Source organism: Danio aesculapii, chromosome 5, assembly GCF_903798145.1.
Source record: "Danio aesculapii chromosome 5, fDanAes4.1, whole genome shotgun sequence".
Lineage (NCBI taxonomy): Eukaryota > Metazoa > Chordata > Actinopteri > Cypriniformes > Danionidae > Danio > Danio aesculapii.
Window position 1 is genome coordinate 62,949,548 of NC_079439.1, and position 24,749 is coordinate 62,974,296.

Below are 24,749 nucleotides of genomic sequence, written 5' to 3' on the forward strand. Positions count from 1 at the left end.
TGGGGGAAACCGGAGCACCTGGAGGAAACCCACGCCAACATGGGGAGAACATGCAAACTTCATACAGATATGCCAACTGTCCCAGCTGGGACTCGAACCAGCAACCTTCTTGCTGTGAGGTGACAGTGTTAACCACTGAGCCACCGTACTGCCCCTATTAAAATTTTTTATCTATATTATCTGTGTTTATTGAGGCAAACATCTTAGTTAATAGTTGGTTAATAGAGCGAATTTGTCCCCAAACTAAAATCCACTGCAAAAAATGCTGGGTACCACACAATCGATTTGGTGAAGTTACAAAAAAAACCCTCAAGAATTGTGTTGTTTTAGCCCATTTTAAATAAGTAGTTTGAAAAACCACAAAGATCATATTTTGATTGTGTGATCTTTATAAAATGCATATAATCTGATCTGTTGTGCGGGTTTTATTTATTTATTTATTGATTGATTGATTGATTGATTGATTTTTCCAGCTATGACCCTCTGTGTGAGTGTGGACAGAGCTCCTGACGCCCTCTTGAAGTGAACGGCCTGAAGACGAACACTCAGCCGAACTGCATTACCATATCCGTGAGGACTGAACGAGGCATTCCATCACTTCCTGCATGTGACCGTGTGAGAGCGTGAGTGTTTAGGTTTGCACACTAATAGCCAAAATACGATCCACCCCCAAGGATATTTGTGTTTATTATTATTTGATGAGTAGAGAAACAACAAGTTGGACTAGATACACAGAGCTGTCGTGCAGCAGACCAATGCTCAGAACAAGACTGAATAAACACTGAATTTCAAAACCAACCTCCTACCATGTTGACCAACAGGAAGTGCTTGGTAATCTGAACAGGAAATGGTGTCTACTTAAAGGGACAGTTCATCCAAAAATGGAAATTCTGTCATCCTTTACTCACATTTTGCTTGTTTGAGTTTCTGTTAAACACAAAAGAAGATATTTTGAAGAATGTTTAAAACCTGTAACCACTGACACCCATACACTGTTAAAAAAAGTTGACTCAACTTAAAATTGCAAGGCAACTTGTTGCACAGTTTTTTTTGAGTTCACTCAACTTTTAACTCAAGAATTGCACTTGACTCGATTTAAGTTGAGTCAACTCAAAAAGCACAGCAGGGGGAGTTGTCTCACAATTTTAAGTTGTGCCAACTTCTTTTTAACTGCGTAGCTATTTTTTTTTACTGTGGATGTCAGTGGTTGTAGGCTTTAAGCTTCAAAATATCTTTCCTTTGTGTTTAAAAGAGGAAAGAAACAAAACGTTTTGGAACCACTTGATGTAGAGTAAACAGTCATTTTTCATTTTTGGGTGAATATGCCTTAAAATGTTTTCCCTTCCTCAATGTAAATTCCTCAATCTCTCTTTGGTCTTTCCTGTAATCTGAACAGCAAATGGTGTCTACTTAAAGGAATAGTTCATCCAAAAATGTAAATTCTGTCATTGTTTACTCACACTTTGCTTATTTGAGTTTCTGTTAAACACAGAAGATATTTTGAAGAATGTTTAAAACCTGTAACCATTGACACCCATACACTGTTATAAAAAACTTGACTCAACTTAAAATTGTAAGGCAACTTGCTGTACAGGTTTTTTTGAGTTGACTTAACTTTTAACACATGTACTTGACTGTCAACTCAAAAAGCTCTGCTGGGAAAATTGGCTTACAATTTTAAGTTGAGTTAACTTTTTTAACAGTGTATCATTTGTTTTTTAGTATGGAAGTCTGTGGCTTTTAGTTTTCTGCTTCAAAATATCTTCGTGTTTAAAAGAAGAAAGAAACAAAGTTTTGTTTAGTTTGTTTAAAATCAGTTGAAACAACAGAGTTAAGTTTTTTGGGGGGACAACTTAATTGTTTTATGTTCAATCCACTTAAGTTTCTAAAAATGATTAAGTTAACTTAATCGATTTGTGTTGGGACAAAATGAAGGAATTGAGTTGAACCCAGCATTTTTGACAGTGTAAACAGTCATTTTTTATTTTTGGGTGAACTATCCCTTTAAATGTTTTCCCTTCCTCAGCTTAGTTCTTATCTCACACGTCTCTTTTATCTTTCATTTTCACTTTTTAAGAAAGAGTGGTTATGAAATGCTTAAGCTTTTTATTTAGTGCAGAAAAACTCAAATGCAGAAATACCCCGGATGGCTGTGTACAGTTTTATTTCGATTTACGGTATGCCAATCGGTCATTGTCTGACGCTGTTCTGTCTGTCTCTCATGGATTTGAAGCAACTGATGTTACAGTTCAAACTGGAATGAGAACTAATGACCTTCCTGTCCTTCTCCAACCCTGTCCAGATCTGATTCTAGACTGTAGAGATACACCGAAACTGAACTGCTAGAGCAATGTCTATCCCCGTTCTGTATAAATGTGGTTTACCGCCATATATTAATGTTAGTTCTTTTATGGTGATTGACTGTCTTCATTTTTCTTCTTCTTTTGTATGATATGTCAAACTCTGTCTAAGCAAATCTCAGTGATGACTGTTCATTTTCAAACGTGTACTTGGACATGAAGTTATTGCTTTGGACCTCATTGAGATGCGGACGAGAAACAGGCAAAAGACTTTTGGTACTATGTACCACTAATATGTTTTCTGACATATATGTGTACTTAATCTATAATATATTTAAATGTGTTTGATTTAAATACATATATTGTTGAAATGTCGTTTGTCGCATTGTCTTTTTTGTGTTTGTGGCTTAGATTGAATAAGCATTTGCAGACTAATCTATATTTTAGATTTCAAATAGCTCCTATACAATACATACGAAAAGTATTCATAGCTCTTTACTTTTTCCACATTTTTAATGTTACAGCCTTATTCCAAAATGGATTAAATTAATTTATTTCCTTAAAATTCTCCACACAATACCCCATAATGACAATGTTAAAAAAAGAGTTTTTGAAATTGTTGCAAATTTATTAAAAATAAAAAGCCCGAAAAATTACATGTACATAAGTATTCACAGCCTTTGCTCAATACTTTGTTGATGCACCTTTGGCAGCAATTACAGCCTCAAGTCATTTTTAATATGACGCCACAAGCTTGACACACCTGTCTTTGGGAATGTTTGCCTATTCCTTTTTGCAGTACCTCTCAAGCTCTATCAGCTTGGATGGGAAGCGAAGGTGTACAGCCATTTTCAGATCTTTCCAGAGATGTTCAATAGGATCAAGGTGTGGGCTCAGGCTGGGCCAGTCAAGGACATTCACAGAGTTGTTGTGAAGCCACTCCATTGATATTTTGGCGGTGTGCTTTGGGTCATTGTCCTGCTGGAAGATGAATCGTCGCCCCAGTCAGAGGTCAAGAGCACTCTGAAACAGGTTTTCTCCTGCTGAAAAACATCCCCACAGCATGATGCTGCCACCACCATGCTTCACTGTAGGGATGGTATTAGCCTGGTGATGAGTGCTGTCTGGTTTTCTCCAAATGTAACGCCTGGCATTCACTCCAAAGAGTGCAATTTTAGTCTCATCAGACCAGAGAATTTTGTCTCTTATAGTCTGAGAGTCCTTCAGATATATGCCATGAAGGATTAAGGCAGTTCTGAAGGCAAAAAGGGGTCCAACCTGGGACTAGTAAGGTGTACCTAATAAAGTGGCCGGTGAGTGTATTTAAAATATATTACAATATGTTGATGAAGGGGATCAGAGACCCTGGAAGTGATGAAAAAATAGGATAAAAAAAGATTTAAATGTGTTTCACAAACTGTAAATGTTTCACAAAGTGTACACCTCGTATTAATCATCTTCATCACAAACCCCTCATCCTAAATTGTAAATGCCCTTTACAATCTTTTATAACAATCCAAATGATAATGAATAAGATTAAAAATAGATATAAAATGCTATTTGGAAAACTTCAGTAATACCATATCAAGTTACACCTTTACCGGTTCAGTCATTACAGTGCATGTTTACGTTTTTATTGTTCATTTAAATATTTATTTGTTTTAAACAAATAAATAATATGCATAACATTTTGTTCTCTTTATTCAAATTATAGGCATTGGCCTATTTAAATTGTAATCATTTTTAAATTGGATAAAAATTACTATTTTATGTGTTATTTATTTGGTAGGCTAGTGTATAATCTTAAAATGTTTGTAAATTTTTATTGTATTATTTGTTAAATTATTTAATTAATAATAAGTTTTTAAAGCCATATTTTAGCCAAATATAACTATAAAACTCTATATTTGACAATTACAATGATCAATATACATCCATTCAAGTTTTTTCCCCGTTTCTCCACATATTGCAAAAAACAAAAGCCCCTAGAATAAGTCCATCACCACCAGAGGGCAGTGTTAAACACGATAAGCTTTTGCACATCATTCAAAAGAATTCCTTATACGAGATACAGCTCAAATCATTACTGTTGTTTACATCGTATAAATTAGGATTTCTGGATTAAAATGATTTCATATAGTTTTGATATAGGAATTTGCAGTAGGGAAATTACAAAATATCTTCATGGAACATGATCTTTACTTAAAATTCATTACTTTTGGCATAAAATGAAAAGAAAAATATATAATTTTGACCCATACAATATATTTGGTTATTGTCATAAATATACATGTGCACCGTAATACATGTGCATCATAAGGTTTTGTGGCCCTGGGTCACATAATATGGGTGCAAGTATGTTGACGCTAAATGCAGGACATACAGACCTTTATTACACTGTAAAACCCAAAAAGTTAAGGTAACTTAAACCATTTGGGGAAACCGATTGCAACAAAACATTTAAGTTCAAAAACTCATCCTAATAAGTACTGTGAATTACTTCATTTAAGTTGAAGTAATGAGGTATTTAATAAACTCATTACCTACAACACCATTCAAAACTCTTTAAATGGCTAGAATTAACTTTCGGTCATTTTTGAGTTACCTTCACTCATTTCACTTGATAAAGTTGACTGTTGGGTTATACAGTGTGTGCATGCATGAGTTTATTACTCGTTTTACAAAAAAAGACCTTGAAAATCACAAAAGTATGAATGAATTTCTTTTTATGAATCAAAAACTTATTTAATATACATTTCAAAAGCTAAGCCTAATATATGATGACATGAATACAAGGTAAAACAGAAAGACAATATTAAATAATAATAAGAAATAATATATGTATTTTTTATAATCATAATAAATAATAAATAAATTTCTGTAAAAATTGAGGAAAAAATATAAACTGGGGTATTTAAAAGGTCAAAGTTTCAGTTTCTAGGAAATTCAAAGAAAATTCAGCAATTGGGCCAATTTTGAAAAAGTGGCATTTCTTAATAAAATATTTTCCCAATAATAAAAACAAATGATAGCCTTTATATTCTGTTATGTTTATAATATAAGAATTTATAAATCCAAAACTACTACTATTTTTATTAATGCTTCAAGTAACAAACAACATACACAGGAAAAATATAATAGTAATATAACAACAATGATAAAAATTTCATTCAATTTCTTTTCGGCCTAGTCGCTTTATGGATCTGGGATCGCCACAGCAGAATGAACCGCCAACTTATCCAGCATATGTTTTATGCAGTGGATGCCCTTCCAGCTGCAACCCATCACTGGGAAACATCCATACACTCTCATTCCCACACCCACACATTAACATTTTAGCTTACCTAATTCACCTATTGCACCCGGAGGACACCCATATCAACATGGGGAGAACATGCTAAATCCACACAGAAATGCCAACTGTCCCAGCTGAGGCTTGAACCAGCGACCTCTTTGCTGTGAGGCGATTGTGCTGCCCGCTGCACCACTGTGACACCCTAGTAATATTTAACCAAACAAATAATAATAAATAAGGTTTAGAAAAGATAAATGATGTTTGCTGTTTGTTCAAACTACTTATTTAAAATGAGCTGAAAAACAATTCTTGAGTTTTTTTTTGGATGGTGCGGTGTATTTTTTTTTCATGTTGTCCCAAGACAAATCGATTATGTGGAACCTAGCATTTTTTACCTTATAAGATAAGATAAGATAAGATAAGATAAACAACTACAGAGGACAGGGTTTCTGCGGAGTCTTAAAATGTCTGAAATCTCAAAATCCAAATTTTAGACCTTAAATAGCCTTAAATGTACAAAAAATATTGTGTTGTAGGTCTTAAATCTTTTTTAAACAAGTCTTAATTTTCCTTTGTTCATGTATTGCTATACCAATCTGGCCAACACCCATACAATCACCAACAATACATCTCAATTAAACTTTAAACTTTTTTTTTTAAAACTATTTATAATGGTTTAATTATTTTCCTTACAATAACATTTGTTTAAAAGTTCTCCATGTATTTACTGCTAAGGACACCGACCTGGACAGATTGTTGTGCGTAAATTTAGTTTATTATAGTTTTTAAACTTTTAAAACATTTGATAATTTGTTTTTACTTTAAAAAAAAAAGTTTATGTTGGGAAAAAAGTGTATGGATGCAATATTTAAAATATTTAGATAAGAAATAAAATCTTAAAATTTAAATAGTTTATTATTAATGTATTATTAAATGTATTAAATTCTAATAAATATTTTTGATAGGTCAAATAAAAGTCTTTTCCATCTGGGCCAAAAATTCCTTAGCCTTTAGCACTTTATGAGTCTAAAATTTCATTCATAATGGTCTTAAAAATGTTTTAAAGTCTTAAATTTAACTGGGCGAAACCCTGGAAGAAAGACTTTTGCATCAGTGATGACTATAAATCTCTGGACACATTCACAGTGCCGGTGACTCCAATTTGTAAAAAAAGAATTAGTTAACTTAGTTTCTTTATGTTGTCCCAACACAAATCGATTATGTGGAACCCAAATTTTTTTTTACAGCATAACATAACATAACATAACATAACATAACATAACATAACATCATAACATAACATAACATAACATAACATAACATAACATAAACAACTACTGAGGAAAGACTTATTCATCAGTGATGACTACAAATCTCTGGACACATTCGCAGTGGTGACTCCAATTCGGCATTTGTTAATATAATACTTTCCCATTAATAACAACAAACAAACAGAACATACACAGGAAAAATATAGTAATATAACAACAATGATAGTAATAATTTAACAGAACAAATTAAATAATAATACAAACTTATAGAAATACAATAAGAAAAGAAAGAACGAGTGTAATTAAATAAGGTAAAATAAAAGATGTTTGCTGTTTGTTCAAACTTAAAATGAGCTGAAACACAATTCTTGTTTTTTTTTTTTTTGTTTGTTTTTTTGTATGGACTCCAGCAATTTTTTTAACAGTATAAGATAATGAACTACAGAGGAAAAACTTTTGCAGCAGTGTTAAATCCAAAACTCTGGACACATTCACAGTGCGGTGACTCCAATTTGTAAAAAAAAAAAAGAATAAGTTAACTTAATTTCTTTATGTTGTCCTAACACAAATTATGTTCCACATAAATTCCACATAATTACACAATTATGTGGAACCCAGCATTTTTTACAGTATAATAACATAACATAAGATAAACAACTACAGAGGAAACACCTATGCATCTAAATCTCTAGACACAATTGCAGTGGTGACTCTAATTTGTATAAAGGAATAAGTTAACTTAATTTCTTCATGTTGTTTCTTCATTTCTTCAAATCGATTGTGTGGAACCCAGCATTGTTTTGAGTGAAAGATAAGATAAACAGTTACAGAGGAAAGACTTATGCCTCAGCGATGACTCCAAAACTCTGGACGCATTCGCAGAGGCGGTGACGCCCACCTCCATGTGACCGAGAAACAGGCGCTCAGTGCGGCGCAGTAAGTTTGAGCTTCACTCCTGCAGCCAGAGAGGATGAGGATGAAGATGATGCTGGGATGAGCGAGTAAAAAGCAAGCATAGCGGACTCGCATCTTTTATTACACAGTGAGCACCTGCTGGCGGCGGCTCTGAGTGCTTGAGCTCTGGGTGTGACGGCTGTCTTTTGTCCACCACCTGCTTCCCATCAGATGAATTACCCGGAATATCTCCTCCACTCAACCGGATCGCGCTGGAATTACATTGAACTCAAAAGTTAGGCGTGCGTTATTACTCTTTGGGGTTTTTCGGTAACTCATGTGTGTTTGCGTGATTGTTGGTGCTCGTCTGCTGTGATTGAGCGCCAGATGCACGCGCTGTTTGACCGCAACTGGAAAGGGCTGGGAATCGATCTGTCTCCGCTCTCGTCGCCCCGCGCCGCCGCGAGGATGTTCAGCTGCGTCGGGTGTTTTTGGGTGCTCCTGTCCTCTGCCCTGGTCGCGATTTGCAGCTTTAGTTTTATATCTCCCGCTTGGATAGTGAAGGAGCATCCGAAAAACCACAAGGATTCCGTGAGTTTTGGGCTCCTGTGGCACTGCTCCGAGTCTCTGGATCACATGTACAGATGTTACACCTTTGGCGGGCTGGGCAAATTTCAGGAGATTCCGTCCAGCTCTTGGCAGGTAGGATGAGTTTTGGATGAATACATTGGAGGAAAGTACTAAGCTGTAAATTGAATGTTTTGGCTGTAAATGTTTAATGTTTTAGCTATAAATTTTGAGAAACCGCAACTTTTGAGTACAACTCAGCCTGACAGAATTAGCTTATATATTAACATCAGTATGTACAAGAAGCAACAGTGAAATCTGTTTGATGAGCAACAGAAAATCGAGTTTGATGGTTAAAACAACATAAAATCTAGAGTTTGATGGCCAAACAACAGAAAATCTAGAGTTGGATGGTTAAAACAACAGAAAATCTAGAGTTTGGTGGTAAAAACAACAGAAAATCTAAAGTTTGATGGTTAAAACAACAGAAAATCTAGAGTTGGATGGTTATAACAACAGAAAATCTAGAGTTTGATGGTTAAAACAACAGAAAATTTAGAGTTTGATGGTAAAAACAACAGAAAATCTAGAGTTGGATGTTATAACATTGGATGTTATAACAAGCGTTGTATAGTTAAAACAATAGGAAATGTAGAGTTTGATGGTTAAAACGATAGGAAATCTAGCGTTTGATGGTTAAAAAAACTGAAAATCTAGAGTCTGATGGTTAAAACAACAAAGTCTAGAGTTTGATGGTTAAAACAACATAAAATCTAGAGTTTGATGGTTAAAACAACAGAAAATCTAGCATCTGATGGTTTAAATCACCATTAAAGTTTGATATAGGAATTTACAGTATACTCTCAGAAATAAAAGTACGTGAGCTGTCGCTGGGGTGGTACCTTTTCAAAAGGTACAAATTTGTACTTAAAGGGTTCATATTGGTACCTTAAAATTATATACTAGTACCTAGAAATTTTTGGAGGAACACGTTTGTACTTTTTAGGTATTAATATGTACCCTTGAGGTATTAAAATGAACCTTTTAGGTACAAATTTGTACCTTTTTGAAAAGGTACCACCCCAGTGACAGCTCAAGTACCTTTATTTTTGAGAGTGTAGGGAAATTACAAAATATTGTCATGGAACATGATCTTTAGGCTACTTAATATTCAAAATTGCAACGTTATTGTTCTCTTCCAGGCTGATTTTTAAGAAATGCTATTATTTAAATGCATTTGAACAGATAAAAAGTTGTATAACAAAAGCAAAACCTTTTAAATTAGTAAACATTAAATTTTAAACACAGTTAAAAAAATATTAAAACGTTTAATTATATTACTTTGATTTTTATAACGTTACATATTGAGCATGTGCACCATCCTGTAAATTTGCCAATATATTTCTTAAAAATTAGAATCTACAGTAAATGAATTAAACATGTTAGAAAAATAAAACATTACCGTTTAGACAAAAACAAATATGTATTTAAAGTAGTTCTACTGTCTCTCAGGCTCCTTAGCAAGTTTTTTCTTTTTAATCATTTTAAAGCCATCCTTCACTTATTTCTGTTTTCTTTTTTCTGTTGAACACAAAATAAGATATTTTGAAGAATGTTGGGAGCCAGTGATTTGACTTCCATAGTTGGAAAAACAAATACTATGAAAATCAATAGTTACAGGTTTCCAATATTGGAAGCTCAGCAGGTGAAAAGAAACTCAATCAGGTTTGTGACAAATTATATGACAAATGATAAGTAAATGACATTTTTGGTTTTGGGTGAACTGTCCTTTTATTTTTTGTAAAGTGTTTTTTGTATGTATTTGCTTCAGAGAAAGGATTGCTTTGAAAATAAAAATTAGCTGATAATTTACCCTCAGCCAAAGATGACCCTTTCTCCTTCAGCAGAACCATAAAGAAGATATTTTATTTGAAACCCTGGTTTTTGGTTATTCGTGTAATGCAAGTAAATGGCTACAAACCCTGGCAAATACAGGCAACAACATAAATACTGTTGCTCCTCCTGACACAACAATATATTGAGGTCTTGAAGCAAAGCAATCAGGCTATGAAAGAAATTGAACATTATTTACAACAGGAGTTCACAAACGGTCCTGGAGGATTGTTGTCTTGCAGATTTCAGCTCCAACTTGCCTCAACACACCTGCACGGAAGTTTCTAGAAAGCCTAATAAGAGCTTGATTAGCTAGCCCAGGTGTGTCTGATTGGGGTTGGAAATAAACTTCGCACCCCTGATTTAAGCTGCGGTCACACTGGGCATTTCCTCCCATAGACTTCCATTCATACGCACGCAAATGCGTCAGACCGGAAACGCAAGGCCATGCATCAAGTTTCGCAGGTTGCTGCGGTGCAAAGTTCAAGCTTGGTGAACTTTGACCTGCGAAATCACATCACTTGACTGCGTGAGACCAATCGAGAATCAAAACAGGACCTCTCTGGACATAAATTTAAAACCTGGAGCAAATCGCTGGCTTTTTTAATGTCTAATCATCTTGTTTAATTCTGCCCCTTTTTGCAGCGCCGCACAACAGAATTTCGCACACACAAACTCTGGTGTGACCGCAGCTTCACAACATCTTTACCTATTCTCTTAAGTGGATGTTGAAGTACATGATTAGATCTTTATTTTAGGATGTAACAAATGCGACAACTAAAACAGTGCAACGACAAAAGTCTCTTTTTGCAACACTTTAGAAATATAGTCAAAAGTACTTTAAAGGTCAGTTCAACCCAAAATGAAAATTCTGTAATTGTTTACTCATCCTTTACTTCTGGGGTGCCCGATCCTGTTCCTGGAGATCTACCTTCCTGCAAACCTTGATCAAACGCACATGTCTTTAATTATCAAGTGCTCCTTCAGCTTCCAATTGAGCTCCGGTCACACTAGAGTTTGTGTGTGCAAAACTCTGTCGTATAGAGCTGCGGTCACACTGGGCTTTTCCTCCCATAGACTTTCATTCATACGCACACGAATGCGTCAGACCGGAAACGCAAGGTCATGCGTCAAGTTTCGCATGTCGCTGCGGTGCAAAGTTCAAGCTTGGTGAACTTTGACCTGCGAAATCGCATCACTTGACTGCGTGAGACCAATCGAGGATCAAAACATGACCTCTCTGGACAGAAATTTAAAACATAGAGCAATCGCTCGCTTTTTTTAATGTCTAGTCATCTTGTTTAATTCCGCCTCTTTTCGCAGCGCCGCATGACAGAATTTCGCACACACAAACTCCAGTGTGACCGCAGCTTAGAGCTGCAAAAAGAGGCGGGATTAAACAAGATGATTAGACATTAAAAAAGTGAGCGATTGCTCCATGTTTTAAATTTTTGTCCAGAGAGGTCACGTTTTGATCTTTGATTGGTCACACGCAATCATGTGATGCAATTTCGCAGGTCAGAGTTCACCAAGTTTGAAATTTCCAATGCACCGAACTGTGAAACTTGTCGCACGAGCTTGCGTTTCCGGTCTGACGCATTCGCGTGCGTATGAATAGAAGTCTATGGGGAGAAAAGTGCAGTGTGACCGCAGCTTTAGTTGGTTTGGTTGTGTTTGATCATGTTTGGTTGGTTTGGATGTGTTTGGTTGAGTTGGAGCTGAACTCTGCTGGAAGGTAGATCTACAGGAACAGGATTGGGCACCCCTGCTCTACTTGATCCAAACCTGTTTGAGTTTCTTTCTGCTGTTAAACACAAAGAAAGATATCATGAAGAATAATGGAGAAAAACAGCAACTATTTACTTTTAACATATTTTTAGTTGACGATAGCTGCTTTTATTTTTCTTCAGAAATCTTAAAACCACTTGACTGATTATCCATTTAACTGAATAATCACCTTTAAACTGATTTATATTCTTGAAACAAATTTAAATGATCAAAAGGCAAGGATGACTCATGGCAAATGCCTTGTTCGTGATGGGGAGAAAAAAAGAGCAAATGTTGCATATTTCAGTGCAGGACACTGGAGTTTTCGCTCATTTGACATACATAGCTCTATTCTTAGCAGCAAAGTGCATCAGTTTGTTTAAATAATTCAGAGCTTATAACACAAGCGTCCAAAAAGGGACCATTCCAGTAAAACGTATTGTTTTTTTCCCTCTATTTTTTTACACATTGACTTTTTTTTTTGGAAAAGTAAACTGAACTGTACCTGTTTTTCTTTGTTGACATTTATTGGGCAATATTCAAAAAATAATATGCTCTTGTATGAGACCATCTTTGATATTTAATTTGTTTATTTCTGATTGCTGAAAGGTGTTTTTTAGTGTTAAATATACAGTTGAAGTCTGAATTATTAGCCCCCTGTTTATTTTTCCCCAATTTCTGTTTAACGGAGAGAAGATTTTTTTCAACACATTTCTAAACATAATAGTTTTAATAACTCATTTCTAATGACTGATTTACTTTATCTTTGCCATGACGACAGTACATTATATTAACTAGATATTTTCAAGACACTTGAAGCTTAAAGTGAAATGTAAAGGCTTAACTAGGTTAATTAGGTTAACTAGGCAGGTTAGGGTAATTAGGCAAGTCATTGTATAAAGATGGTTTGTTCTGTAGTCTATCGAACTGAAAAAAGTCAACACCGTATTGTGTCAAAAGGGACTCAAGATTTCTGGAACGCTGATTGTATTTTTGTTAGACTTTATCTTTCATGCTGGTTGTAAACTGATTTGTTCTTGGGGAAAATCTGCATGTAGCAGCTTCATCAAGAGTCTTCATGCTGCTGTGCACCTATTATGATTATATTATAATAGTAAAGGGGCAGCACGGTGGCGCAGTGGGTAGCATAATCCCCTCACAGCAAGAAGTCAGTTGGAGTGTCTGTGTGGAGTTTGCATGTTCTCCCCGTGTTTGCGTGCACCCACAAGTACAAAGACAGGTGGTATAGGTGAATTGGGTAAGCTAAAATTGTCCATAGTGCATGTGTGTGAATGAGTTTGTATGGATATTTCCTGGTGATGGGTTGCAGCTGGAAGGGCACCCACTGCGTAAAACATATGCTGGATAAGTTGGTGGTTCATTCCGCTGTGGTGACCCCAGATTAATAAAGGAACTCGGCCGAAAAGAAAATGAATGAATGAATGAATGAATGAATGTAATAGCAAACCACATCATTTTACTCTGGCTTAATAAAAGCCCAAGAAATGACTAATGACTAATTATCAAATATACATATTAGTCAGATTTATAGTCATTCATTCCTGTATATGTGATGATTAGTCTAGTTTTGGGATATTCTTAGATTATAGATATTCTTAGTTATAGATTTTCACTGACAGCCCAATTTTAGCCTTGTTTTAGCCAATATGTCTATTAGACTTCTTTTAAACACAAAAACATGCTTGCTAGCTAGGCTTTTGTACAGTAATTTACAGGACCAGCTCATTTTATTGTTTCAAACTATTAAAAAAAAGTCAATTAAAAATAATTTTGCTAAACTGTTGAACTTTTGAACAAATTTGGGACAGAACATCTCAAAGCAACACTTATATTTCTTTCCTGAATGAATCTCTTTCAGAGTGAATCGAGTGAGCTAATGATTCATTGATAAAGACAGTCACTTTGTTTATAATTGATCATTTAGTTTTAATGATTCATTTGAATGAATAATTCTATGAATCACTTATTAAAGCGATCGTACATCACCCCCCGCCCAAATAGCTAATGATTCAATGATCCATTAATAAAGACAGTCAGTTGCGTTGTTTACAATGGATCATTTAGTTTAAATGATTCGTTTGAATGAATAATCCTATGAATCACTGATTAAAACGATAATCCACCCCCCGAATAGCTAATGATTCAATTATATATTCGTATAGACAGTCAGTTGCGTTGGTTATAATTGATCATTGTTTAAATGATTCCCTTGAATGAATAATTCTATGAATCATTTATTAAAGCAATAGACCTCCCCCTTGCTCAAGTAGCTAATGATTCATTGATTCATTCATAAAGACAGTCAGTTGCATTGATTATAATGGATCATTCAGTTTAAATGATTCGTTTGAATGAATAATTCTATGACTCGCATATTAAAGCAATAGTACGCCATCCCACCCCCACCCAAATAGCTAATGATTCAATGATCCATTCATAAAGACAGTCAGTAGTGTTGTTTATAATAGATCATTCAGTTTAAATGATTCGTTTGAATGAATAATTCTATGAATCACTTATTAAAATGTAGCTCCCCCACCCCTTCAAAAAAAAATCACTAATGATTCAATTATATATTCATAAAGACAGTAAGTTGCATCAGTTATAATTGATCGTTCAGTTAAAATGATTTGTTTGAATGAATGATTCTATGAATCACTTAAAGCAATAGTCCTCCCCCTTCCTAATAGCTAATGATTCAATGATCCATTCATAAAGAGTTGCCCTGCTTATTATGGATCATTCATGTTTTAATGATTCGCTTGAATTCGAATAATTGAATCACTTTTAAAAACAATAGTTCACTAAATAGTTAATGATTCAATAATCCATTCATAAAGATGGTCAGTTGTGTTGTTCACAATGGATCATTCAGTATAAATGATTCTTTTGAATGAATAATTATATGCATTGCATATTAAAACAATAGTCCTCCCCCCACCCAAATAAAAACCTCCCCATTTAATCACAATCAAGTGACTTTAAACTTTTATGAATTTCTTTATTCTGTTGAACACAAAATAAGATATTCTGAAGAATGTTGGAGCAGCCATTGACATTCTGTAGGAACTAAAATATTCAAAGTCAATGGCTGTTTTTTCAATCATCATTCAGTATATTTTCATCTGTGTTCAACAGAAGAAAGAAACTCAAACGGGTTTGGAGCAAACAAGTGTTGATGACAATTTTCATTTTTGTGTGAACTATCCCTTTAAGACAGTGACTTGATGCCTCCGACTATAAGTTTTAATGTAAATAATTAAACTATAATATTGTCATGATACAACTGTATTTATATTTTGTTGTAAAGATATATAATTTTTTTGTCAGTGTATGGATCAGCCCTACTGTATAAGATGCAGTTTTCTCCTTAAAGAGCATTTGGCTTTGAGAACACTACAGGTCTTCCTGAACACCTGTGGTAGTGAAGCAGATTGCTTTGAGTAAATGGGAAATGTGGATTTATTGTGATGGATGTGCAAAGTGGGCTCATATTGACAGCTCCTGACATAATGGAGATTTATGTATGAAAGTCTAATTTTCAGCCCTGTGCAGCGATCAATTTGTTAATTGAAGAGAAAAATATACAACATATCAAATATGTCTGATCATTTCTAAAAGCGAATGAAAGAAAACAGGACACCTTTTCATTCAAAATTTATTTTTTACTTTATTACAGTTGTTTTGCTTGATCAGTATCCAGTTAAGTTTTTCATTAATGTTTAATGATTTTCAGCCATAATCAAATTTCCCAGGACAATGAGGCAAATGTATGTTGTCTGTGAACAAGAAAAATCTAAAAGCTACTGTACACTGTAAGAGACAAAAGTCAACTTTATCAAATGAAATGAGTGTAGTTAACTCAAAATTGACTGAAAGTTAATTCTGCTCGTTTGATAAGGGTTTTGTTGAAGGCAATGAGTTAAATAAATTCCTCATTACTTAAATGAAGTTCACAGTACTCAATTAGATTAGTTTTTTTAACTCAAATGGTTTGTAGCAATCGATTTCCTCAAACGGTTTGAGTAGCCTTAATTTAACCCCAAGTAACTCGAATTTTGGGTTCTACAGTAGTCAATTGGTTTGGGTACTCTTCATTTATTGGGTTTTATGGTGCTCAAACTGCTTCGATTACTCAAATGAATTAAGTTCACAATTCTTATTAGGAGAACTTAAATGGTTTGTTGCAATCGATTTGCTCAAACTGTTTGAGTTACCTTAACTTTTTGAGTTTTAGTGTAGCTAATAGCTAAAGGTTTAAAAAATGTATATATTAAAAATAGCTTACTAAAAAAATTTACCAACTGTGCTCAGTTTTACAGAAATACAAGTAAAAGCTAAAAAAAAAAAGAGTTTTCCCCATAATCAAATATGTTTAATTTCTTAATGTTGGCTTGCATTAACTAACAATGGTCTTCAATGCTAACAACATTTCTGAAGAATTTCTCAATCTTAAATAATGTTACTATTTGACTAAATTACTAATACTTTATCAAAATCATGTTGTATGTGCTAAATACTGCACCAATACTGGAAGTGGTGTTAGTGAGGCCAGCAAGGGGCACTCAATCTGCGGTCTGTGTGAGTCCTAATGCCCCAGTTTAGTGAAGGGGATGCTATACTGTCAGTGAGCGTCGTCTTTCGGATGAGATGTTAAACCGAGGTCTTGACTCTCTGTGGTCATTAAAAATCCCATGGCACTTCTCGTAAAGAGTAGGGGTTTAATCCTGGTGCCCTGGCCAAATTTCCTTCATCGGCTCTTACCCATCATGACCTCCCAATCATCCCCATCCAGTGAACTGGCTCTATCACTGTCTCTCCACTGTGTGGAGAGCGTACTGTCCTGTGTCCTGTGGCTGTTGTCGCATCATTCAAGTGGTTGCTGCACACTGGTGGTGGTGTGGAGAGACCCATGTGATTGTGAAGCGCTTTAGGTGGATGGCCATACACAATAAATGCGCTCTATAGTTACTCTTTACTTACTTACACCGGAGCTATACTAATTGTGAACTAACAATAAGCAGTTTTATTTGTTATAAAATCCATAGTTGTGCTTTGGATGCTTAATTGCATTCGAAGCGGTGGTAGAATATTATACACACACCCGCACACACACATACATGCACACACACACACACACACCCGCGACTGTTGTCTGCAAACATTCTGCACTGAGCTAAACACACTGTTATGTTCATTTATTTTGTGAAACCAGTCACTCAAAAAATATTGGGTTGTTAATTTTAGCCAATAAAAGAGTTCAAAATATTGGGTCGCTATATTGGGTTAATCTGAACGTTTATGGAATTGCATCCATAACAACTTACCTAGTTGGGTTTTAATTTAAATTTGTTGGGATAACCTTGTTTAATACCATACCCAATAAATAACCCAATAGCAGGTAGGTGCCGAAACAAGCCACTGTTGCGTTACTTGTTGTTGTTGTTATTGTTGTTATTATTATTATTATTATTATTATTATTATTATTATTATTATTATTATTATTATTATTAACCCAACCATTATAAGTGAGTATGTATATAGAATATCTGTATTATAATAGCAATAAGCTCCATAAAGTCATGATTTACAGTGAAGTTATTACCATTTATAGAGTTTTATGCACTCTGCTTTTTTTTTGGGGCTAACAATGCACATTAGCTGTTATAAAATCACTATAAACCATGCTGATTATTGTCTGAATGGATATAACATTGAGTTGTTTTTAAATTAACATACAGTGCTCAACATATATAAGAGCTTACACCCCTCCCAAATCTGCCATTTAAATTAATATTTTCTGTAGGATGCTTTACAATATTATATTTGTGCATATACATTAGTTATATGTATATAAGAGCTAATCTAATGAAATAACATATGATAACGGTCCATAATCAGTACACCCAGATTTATATGTTAGAGAAAAATATTAAATAAAAAATGTAAAAAGAGCAAAATTCAAGAGAAACAAAAAAAAATTAATTGCAATTTAAATGCATTTTCTGTGTCTAAAGATGTTCGGTGACTATCTGTTTTATTCAAATGCACCAAAATATATTGGCTATATTCACTGAAAAATGGATACAAATGATCATTTTTAAAATAGGTTTTACTGATTTATGTTGAGCACTGTACATTCCCTTTCTACCCCTAAAATATACTTTACACAAAACTTTTTATGGTGTTAAATCTAAATGAGTAATTCAGCATTTATTACTCTTGCTGTCCCAGATGGACACACACATCACACATATATGTATATGTATATTAATACATTAATATTAATAATATAATAAATTAGCAATTTATTTATATATATATATATATATATATATATATATATATATATATATATATATATATATATATATATATATAAATCCATTCATGTTCAGCATCTGCTTTGTTTTCATCAGTGTTTCTCCATTTTTGCATCACGCAGCATGCAGAAACCTTCCTCTTGTTTCCTTAATACCCTAAAGCTCTCTCGCTCGCTCTGTTTTGTCTGAAGCAACCTTGTGCCTTATGATTTATGTATGGATAAAAAAAATTTGCATTTGAAAGGAGATATTAATAAATTGCATTTCTTTGATTTGTGGAGGAATTTGAAGGGGCGGAGGATAAAGATGTTGCCCATTCTCAAGGCATTAGAGAGGGAAAGAAAGGAATGGATTTGGGAATGACGTATGGCAGTGATGTGTGTGTGTATATGTGGCTTTGGCTAAATGCTTCAATACATAACTGAATATACATGGCCCTGAATGCTCAATCATTTATTTATGAGGATTGTTAGCATCACCATCTTTGTTGTTTTGGAGGTGAATGGTGATGTTTTTTCTGAGTAAGGCAAGCTATATATATTACACACAGTGACAAGCTGTAACATCATTAGATGTTGACATTTGGTTGTTTTTAGGTTGTGTTGGAAAGTGACCAAAATCCAATGTCGAGCCAACCTCTTAAACAAAGGTGACATTACCATGAAATACTGACATTTATTTGTCAGGTATGGCAACCAAAATCCAACATTTGATAGACATAATAGTGGTATCGTCCACACTATGTCAAGCTGTAACATCATTAGACTTTGATATTTGGTTGTTTTTAGGTTGCGTTGGAAAGTGACCAAAATCCAACGTCGAGCCAATATCTTAAACCAACGTCACATTGATGTCAAATAATAACATTTATTCGTCAGGTGTGGCAACCAAAATCCAATGGCTGGTAGATGTCATAGTGTTAACGTCCACAACAACGTCTAGCTGTAACATCATTAGACGTTGGTATTTGGTTGTGTTTAGGTTGTGTTGGAAAGTGACCAAAATCCAACGTCGAGCCAACGTCTTATACCAACGTCATATTTGCATCAAATACAGACATTTATTTGTCAGGTATGGCAACCAAAATCCAACATCTGATAGATGTCATATTGTTAACGCCCACACAACATCAAGCTGTAACATCATTAGATGTTGATATTTGGTTGTTTTTAGGTTGTGTTGGAAAGTGACCAAAATCCAACGTCGAGCCAACATCTTAATCCAACGTCATATTGACGTTAAATATGGATATTTATTCATTAGTTATGGCAACCAAAATTCAACATCTAATAGACGTCATAGTGGTGACGTCCACATAACGTCAAGCTTTAACATTAGACGTTCTGTTTGACGTATCTGTTCTGACATTAAACCAATTTTTATTTCCACCCATAATGCAACGTCCTTGCGACGTTGGGGTACAACGTCAATCTGACGTCATTTTGACATCCTGTGCCTGCAGGGGTGGCAGGAGGGGAAGCGTTTTGGAAACCTGTTTGGAAATGTTCATTATTGACAATCCGGATTGTAGGGTTGCACAGTATAACGTTTGAGCATCGATATTGCAATGTGATCATTCGCATTAGTTACATTGCAGAATATGCAATGTGTAGTTTGGAATATAGTTTATCATTTGCTTGTGTTTTTGAGGCCTGTGACTGTATAATGATTTTAAAAGCTTTCAGGCATAAGACATTGTACCGTTTGTAACTTTATTTTTTTAACAATTAATTTTATTGAATTATTTATACAGCGAAGACTATGCTGTTTTATTTTACATTTGATCATTCCATAACTGTGTACCTGAATACTGTTAGACTCCTCAGAAAACACTGTTCATTTAATTTGCATCTTTACTTTATTGTATTTGTCTGTGTTTCTAGAATCATCCCAATCAATCTAAAATGATCAATTCTTTTCAAATAGTGCTATTAATTTATAGTCATTCGGTGAAATCCTGCAAGATATATCGCAAAAAAAATAATAAAATATTGCATTGTGGGATTTTTACAGTGTCTAGCGCATTGTATTTGTGTATATACTGTCACTGTGTATACTGAATTTGACAGAAGAAAGGATATCACATCACATCCAATCACATATTGAGTCCTTTCTTCCTGGTTTTGTCTCTGTTCTCTCAGTGTTTGTAAGCAGGTCATTTGGTTACTATTGAAACAGCCATAAAGTAGATTGGTTTTGTGCCATTTGTTGCGCACCATACTGGAAAAAAACATGTTTTAAACATAATTAGTGTTTTAATCAATGACATTATTGGTACATGTCCCTTCGGATTTTGTTGCTGAACCGAAACGTGCAGTTTAATTGCTAGTTCAATGAGAAGTTTTCGAGATTTCAGCATTTCCCTCTTTCCTGAAGATAGGACTGGATGAACTGCCTTGGATGAACTGCCTGGAGGCGTTGCAAAAATGGGCGTCGAGTAAACAGACTTTTCCTGAAAGGGTTAGGGTCGTGTCAATGTGCAAATCTGCCATAGTCACACACATTGCAGGAACACAATGTTGGGTTGGGATTATAGTTGACCAATACTATAGTTCCAAGTCATTGCAAATCCAAACTGATCTTTATTTGTATTCTCTATTGGATTCAAGTCAGGTGATTGGCTGGGCCATTCTACAGCTTGATTTTCTTTCTCTGAAAGCGTTTGAGAGTTTTCTTGGCCGTGTTTTGGATCATTGTCTTGCTGAAATGTCCACCCTGGTTTCATCTTCATCATCCTGCTAATGTAGATGTTGGACTGAGAGATTTCAGCTGCTGTCTGGGCTGTCACTGCCTTTGCCTCTTCATGTGTTCAATACGTTTTTTCTTTGACATTTTCTGTGTCAATTTTATTACGCATAACTTGATTTGTAAACTAATTAGATTTGTCTTCTTTTCATATATTCGTTGGTTGTTATCAACATCTGGTGAAAATATGTATAAATAAGTATATTTTAATTATTGTTGTTTACACAATGTTTATTTACATTTAACTATTCAGTTTGTGTCTGCACCAGTGGTGTAGTGGTTAGTGCGTCGGCACATGCACTCTGGTGCTCACGGCGCCCCGAGTTCGATTCCCGCCTTGCGGTCCTATGCCGATCCTTCCCCCTCTCTCTGCTCTCCTGTCAATAATTTCTACTGTCCTATATATTAAAGGTGAAAACCCCGTAAAAATAATTATACAAAAAATAATTATTCAGTTTGTGTCTGAACACTCCCCAGAAAACCATAATGAACTGTTTATTTCACTTTTGTATTTTTGCTCTGTTGCATGTACAGTTGCAGTCCCATTTAAAGGCTTAAGTTATTATGGTTTGTTCTGTAGACTTTTGATTTAAAAAGGGGGCTAATAATATTGGCCTTAAAATGTTTTGTTTTTTTATATATTCTAGCTGAAATAAAATAAATAAGACTTTCTCCAGAAGAAAAATATTATAGTAAATACTGTGAAAATTTCTTTGCTCTGTTAAACATCATTTGGGAAATATTTGAAAAATAAAGAAATTCAGTGGAGGGCGTGTAATTTTGACTTCAACTGTATCTATGCTTATAATTTGTTTGTTATATTTTATGCAGACGCATTTCTCAACAGAATCATTCCAATCAATCTAAAATTATTAATTTGTTTCTGGTAATCTGGTAAAATTGCATTTTATATATCGCAATATACAATATATTACAGAAAAACAAAACATCATGTCCGTACGTTCACATTGCAGGCAAATGTGGCCCAAATCTGATTTTTTTTTTTTTGGTCCAAATGTGAATCAGATCTGTTTTTATCTTGATAGTGTGAACAGCCCAAACCACATGGAATCAGATTTTTTTTTAAATTCAGATTTGTGCCACTTTCATATGTAGTAATAAATCAGACACAGATCTGATGTTTTGCAATGTGACCACAGTGTGAACGGTTATTTAGGATTTTATGGGACTTTTACATAATCTTTGAGCGACATGCGCCATCATTCTGTGCTGCAGACATAATCTATTCCTAGCAGAGTAGAATAGCACACAGGAACTATACTATACCACAGAAAGTTGGTTGTTCGTTTATTTATTTTTTAAACTTTTTTATTTAAGATTTTTTTCAATATTGTTTTTACAGAACACCCCCTTCCCCAACAATTTAACCCCTTACACATGAGGTGATAATAAAATAAATAAAAAAACAGCAATGAAATTATATAAAAATTTTTTTTAAAGAAAATAGTAAAAAAATAAATAAAAAATAAAGAATAAATAAATAAAAGGTATTGCCATCATAATTACTTTACAGGGGATACTCTTGTACATCAAGTTACATTGTGTTGCATTGTAGTTACATCAAATTACAGTGATAATAGGTTAAGCAAGGGTTGTTCATTTAAAAAAAATGTGAAGGCAAAACTAGTGCTTGTTAACCAATCTGGTTGATCGCGAATCTGACGAGCATTGGGGAGTGTTGGGGATAGGGGATCCATGCGCAAAGGAGGGGGCACTTTCACTTTAAGGGGGAACTTTCTCTCCGAGAGAAAAAACGGCAGGTTTATAACATTGTTAAACTGCTCATTAACCCTTGATGAGTTCACTACACTGGTGGTCAGAAAGACGCGCACCGCAGTTGTCATAAATCACAAATGATCAGTGTTTTCAGTCACAAGAGACTTATTTTAGGTTTTAAATAGTGAAATACACAGTAGTAGTAGCAAAACAACTCTTGACAGTTCATGAAATACTCCACGGTTGTCTGTGAAAAGGGCATAACCTGACAACGTGCTTCATACAGTATACACATTGTGTGTATAATTAGACCTTTTGTGCTGTCCGTAACTGTACTTTTGTGCATGCGGGTCAGTTTAGGACCATGATCTGTTCACACTGCAAATCTGATACTGATATAGTAGTGTTTAGTAGAGTCCTAGTCCTTGTTTCTGCAGTATGGACATGCAGGAACTTCAGTCAACAGTTCTAGGAAGTATAGTATCAGCATCTTGCTTGGGACCCTACATATAAGCAATCTAGCATGCACATTTGCAGGTAATGATAAAATTATGTTATTTTCTACACTGACATGCATTAGTGCTTCAGTCACATTAGTTTTCCTGGAGTTAGCATCACTCAAAGGAGAGATCTATCTTTCTTTTTTTCTCTCTGCTCTACACAGATTTGCTGACACGGGATGTTGTCATGCATGGCTGGCGGCTGCTCTCAGGTTTTGGGTGGTCCCGTGTTAAGTATTGTGCCCACTCGGCCATCAAGCCATAAATACTGTACTTTTTCATCATGCCGTCATGGTCCTGCCTTGACTCATTTTTGTGCAGATTATTCCATTTATTTTAAGACCCCCCGTCACACATGTCCTATACACTGACGCACACTCATGTTTCTCAGCATGCCCACTGCCCTCTTTTTGTGTAGACGGCGGAGACTCGTGGGGCTAGTATTTAGGTTCACAGCATGAAAATTTGATGGCGTTTCATAACTAATGGTGCTGCAGTATTCTGAAGAAGTGATGTGGAAGAACCAAATTTCACTTCAACTGGTTTTGAATATATTTTTGATTGTTTATTTTATGTGTATATCTCTTATTTCTGTCCTTAATAAGGCATTTTCATAAGCTTAGTCCCTTATTTATCAGGGGTTGCCACAGAGGAATGAACCACCAACTATTTCTGCATATGTTTTACGCAGTGGATGCCCTTCCAGCTGCAACCCAGTACTGGGAAACACTCATGCACTCTCACATTCATACACACACTCATACACTACGGCCTATTTAGTTTACCCAAATCACTTATACCGCATGTGTTTGGACTGTGGGGGAAACCCATGCCATCATGGGGAGAACATACAAGCTCCACACAGAAATGCCAACTGGCCCAGCCGGGACTCGAACTAGCAATCTTTTTGCAGGCGACAGTGCTTTGCATTGTAATCATTAAATAAAAGTTAAAAAGGTATTTTTTAATGTAATCTATTAATGGGGTGGTCCACTACGATATCATATTTTAAACTTTAGTTAATGTGTAATGTAGATGTGTGATCATAAACAACATCTCTGAATGTAGTACGCTCAAAGTTCAATGCACAGGGAGACATTGGCTTTTACAGAGTTAGTTTAGCAAAGCCTATAGTGAACGAGGTTTGGGGGCTACAAAAAAAAAAAATACATCCGGGTTAATGAGATCTTAAACGCTTCAGGTTACGCGTGTTCACCACGCACACACACCCTGCACACATCTGGTGTGGCAAGAAGCGCTTTAATGTTATAGCAGAAAAAGTTAAAATGCCATCCAAACGCTGCTTTTCCACAGAGCTTCTTCTGTTTCTGTATTTGGGCTTCCAAAGGACAGAACACAATAATAAGTGCTTACAATTTAATTTTAATTGTGTTCCAGAGAATTATAATAAATATATTGCTAGCATTTGACAATG

The 24,749-nt window shown here is 34.9% G+C and overlaps 2 protein-coding genes across 4 annotated transcripts in view; both read left to right on the plus strand.

The window, feature by feature from the left end:
- akap10 (A kinase (PRKA) anchor protein 10) overlaps positions 1-2,675 on the plus strand; it is a 38,622-nt gene extending 35,947 nt beyond the window's left edge. For all 3 annotated transcript variants that reach the window (XM_056458651.1, XM_056458653.1, XM_056458652.1), the window contains exon 15: positions 474-2,675. In XM_056458651.1, coding sequence (XP_056314626.1) covers positions 474-479 — 6 coding nt within the window. In that variant the 3' untranslated portion in view covers positions 480-2,675. The remainder of the gene's footprint in view (positions 1-473) is intronic.
- A 5,113-nt stretch (positions 2,676-7,788) lies between these two features.
- The window catches only part of LOC130229712 (LHFPL tetraspan subfamily member 7 protein), a 217,228-nt gene continuing 200,267 nt past the window's right edge, over positions 7,789-24,749 (plus strand). Inside the window, exon 1 of the mRNA XM_056458654.1 lies at positions 7,789-8,462. Within this exon, the coding sequence (XP_056314629.1) occupies positions 8,148-8,462 (315 nt within the window). The 5' untranslated portion in view covers positions 7,789-8,147. The remainder of the gene's footprint in view (positions 8,463-24,749) is intronic.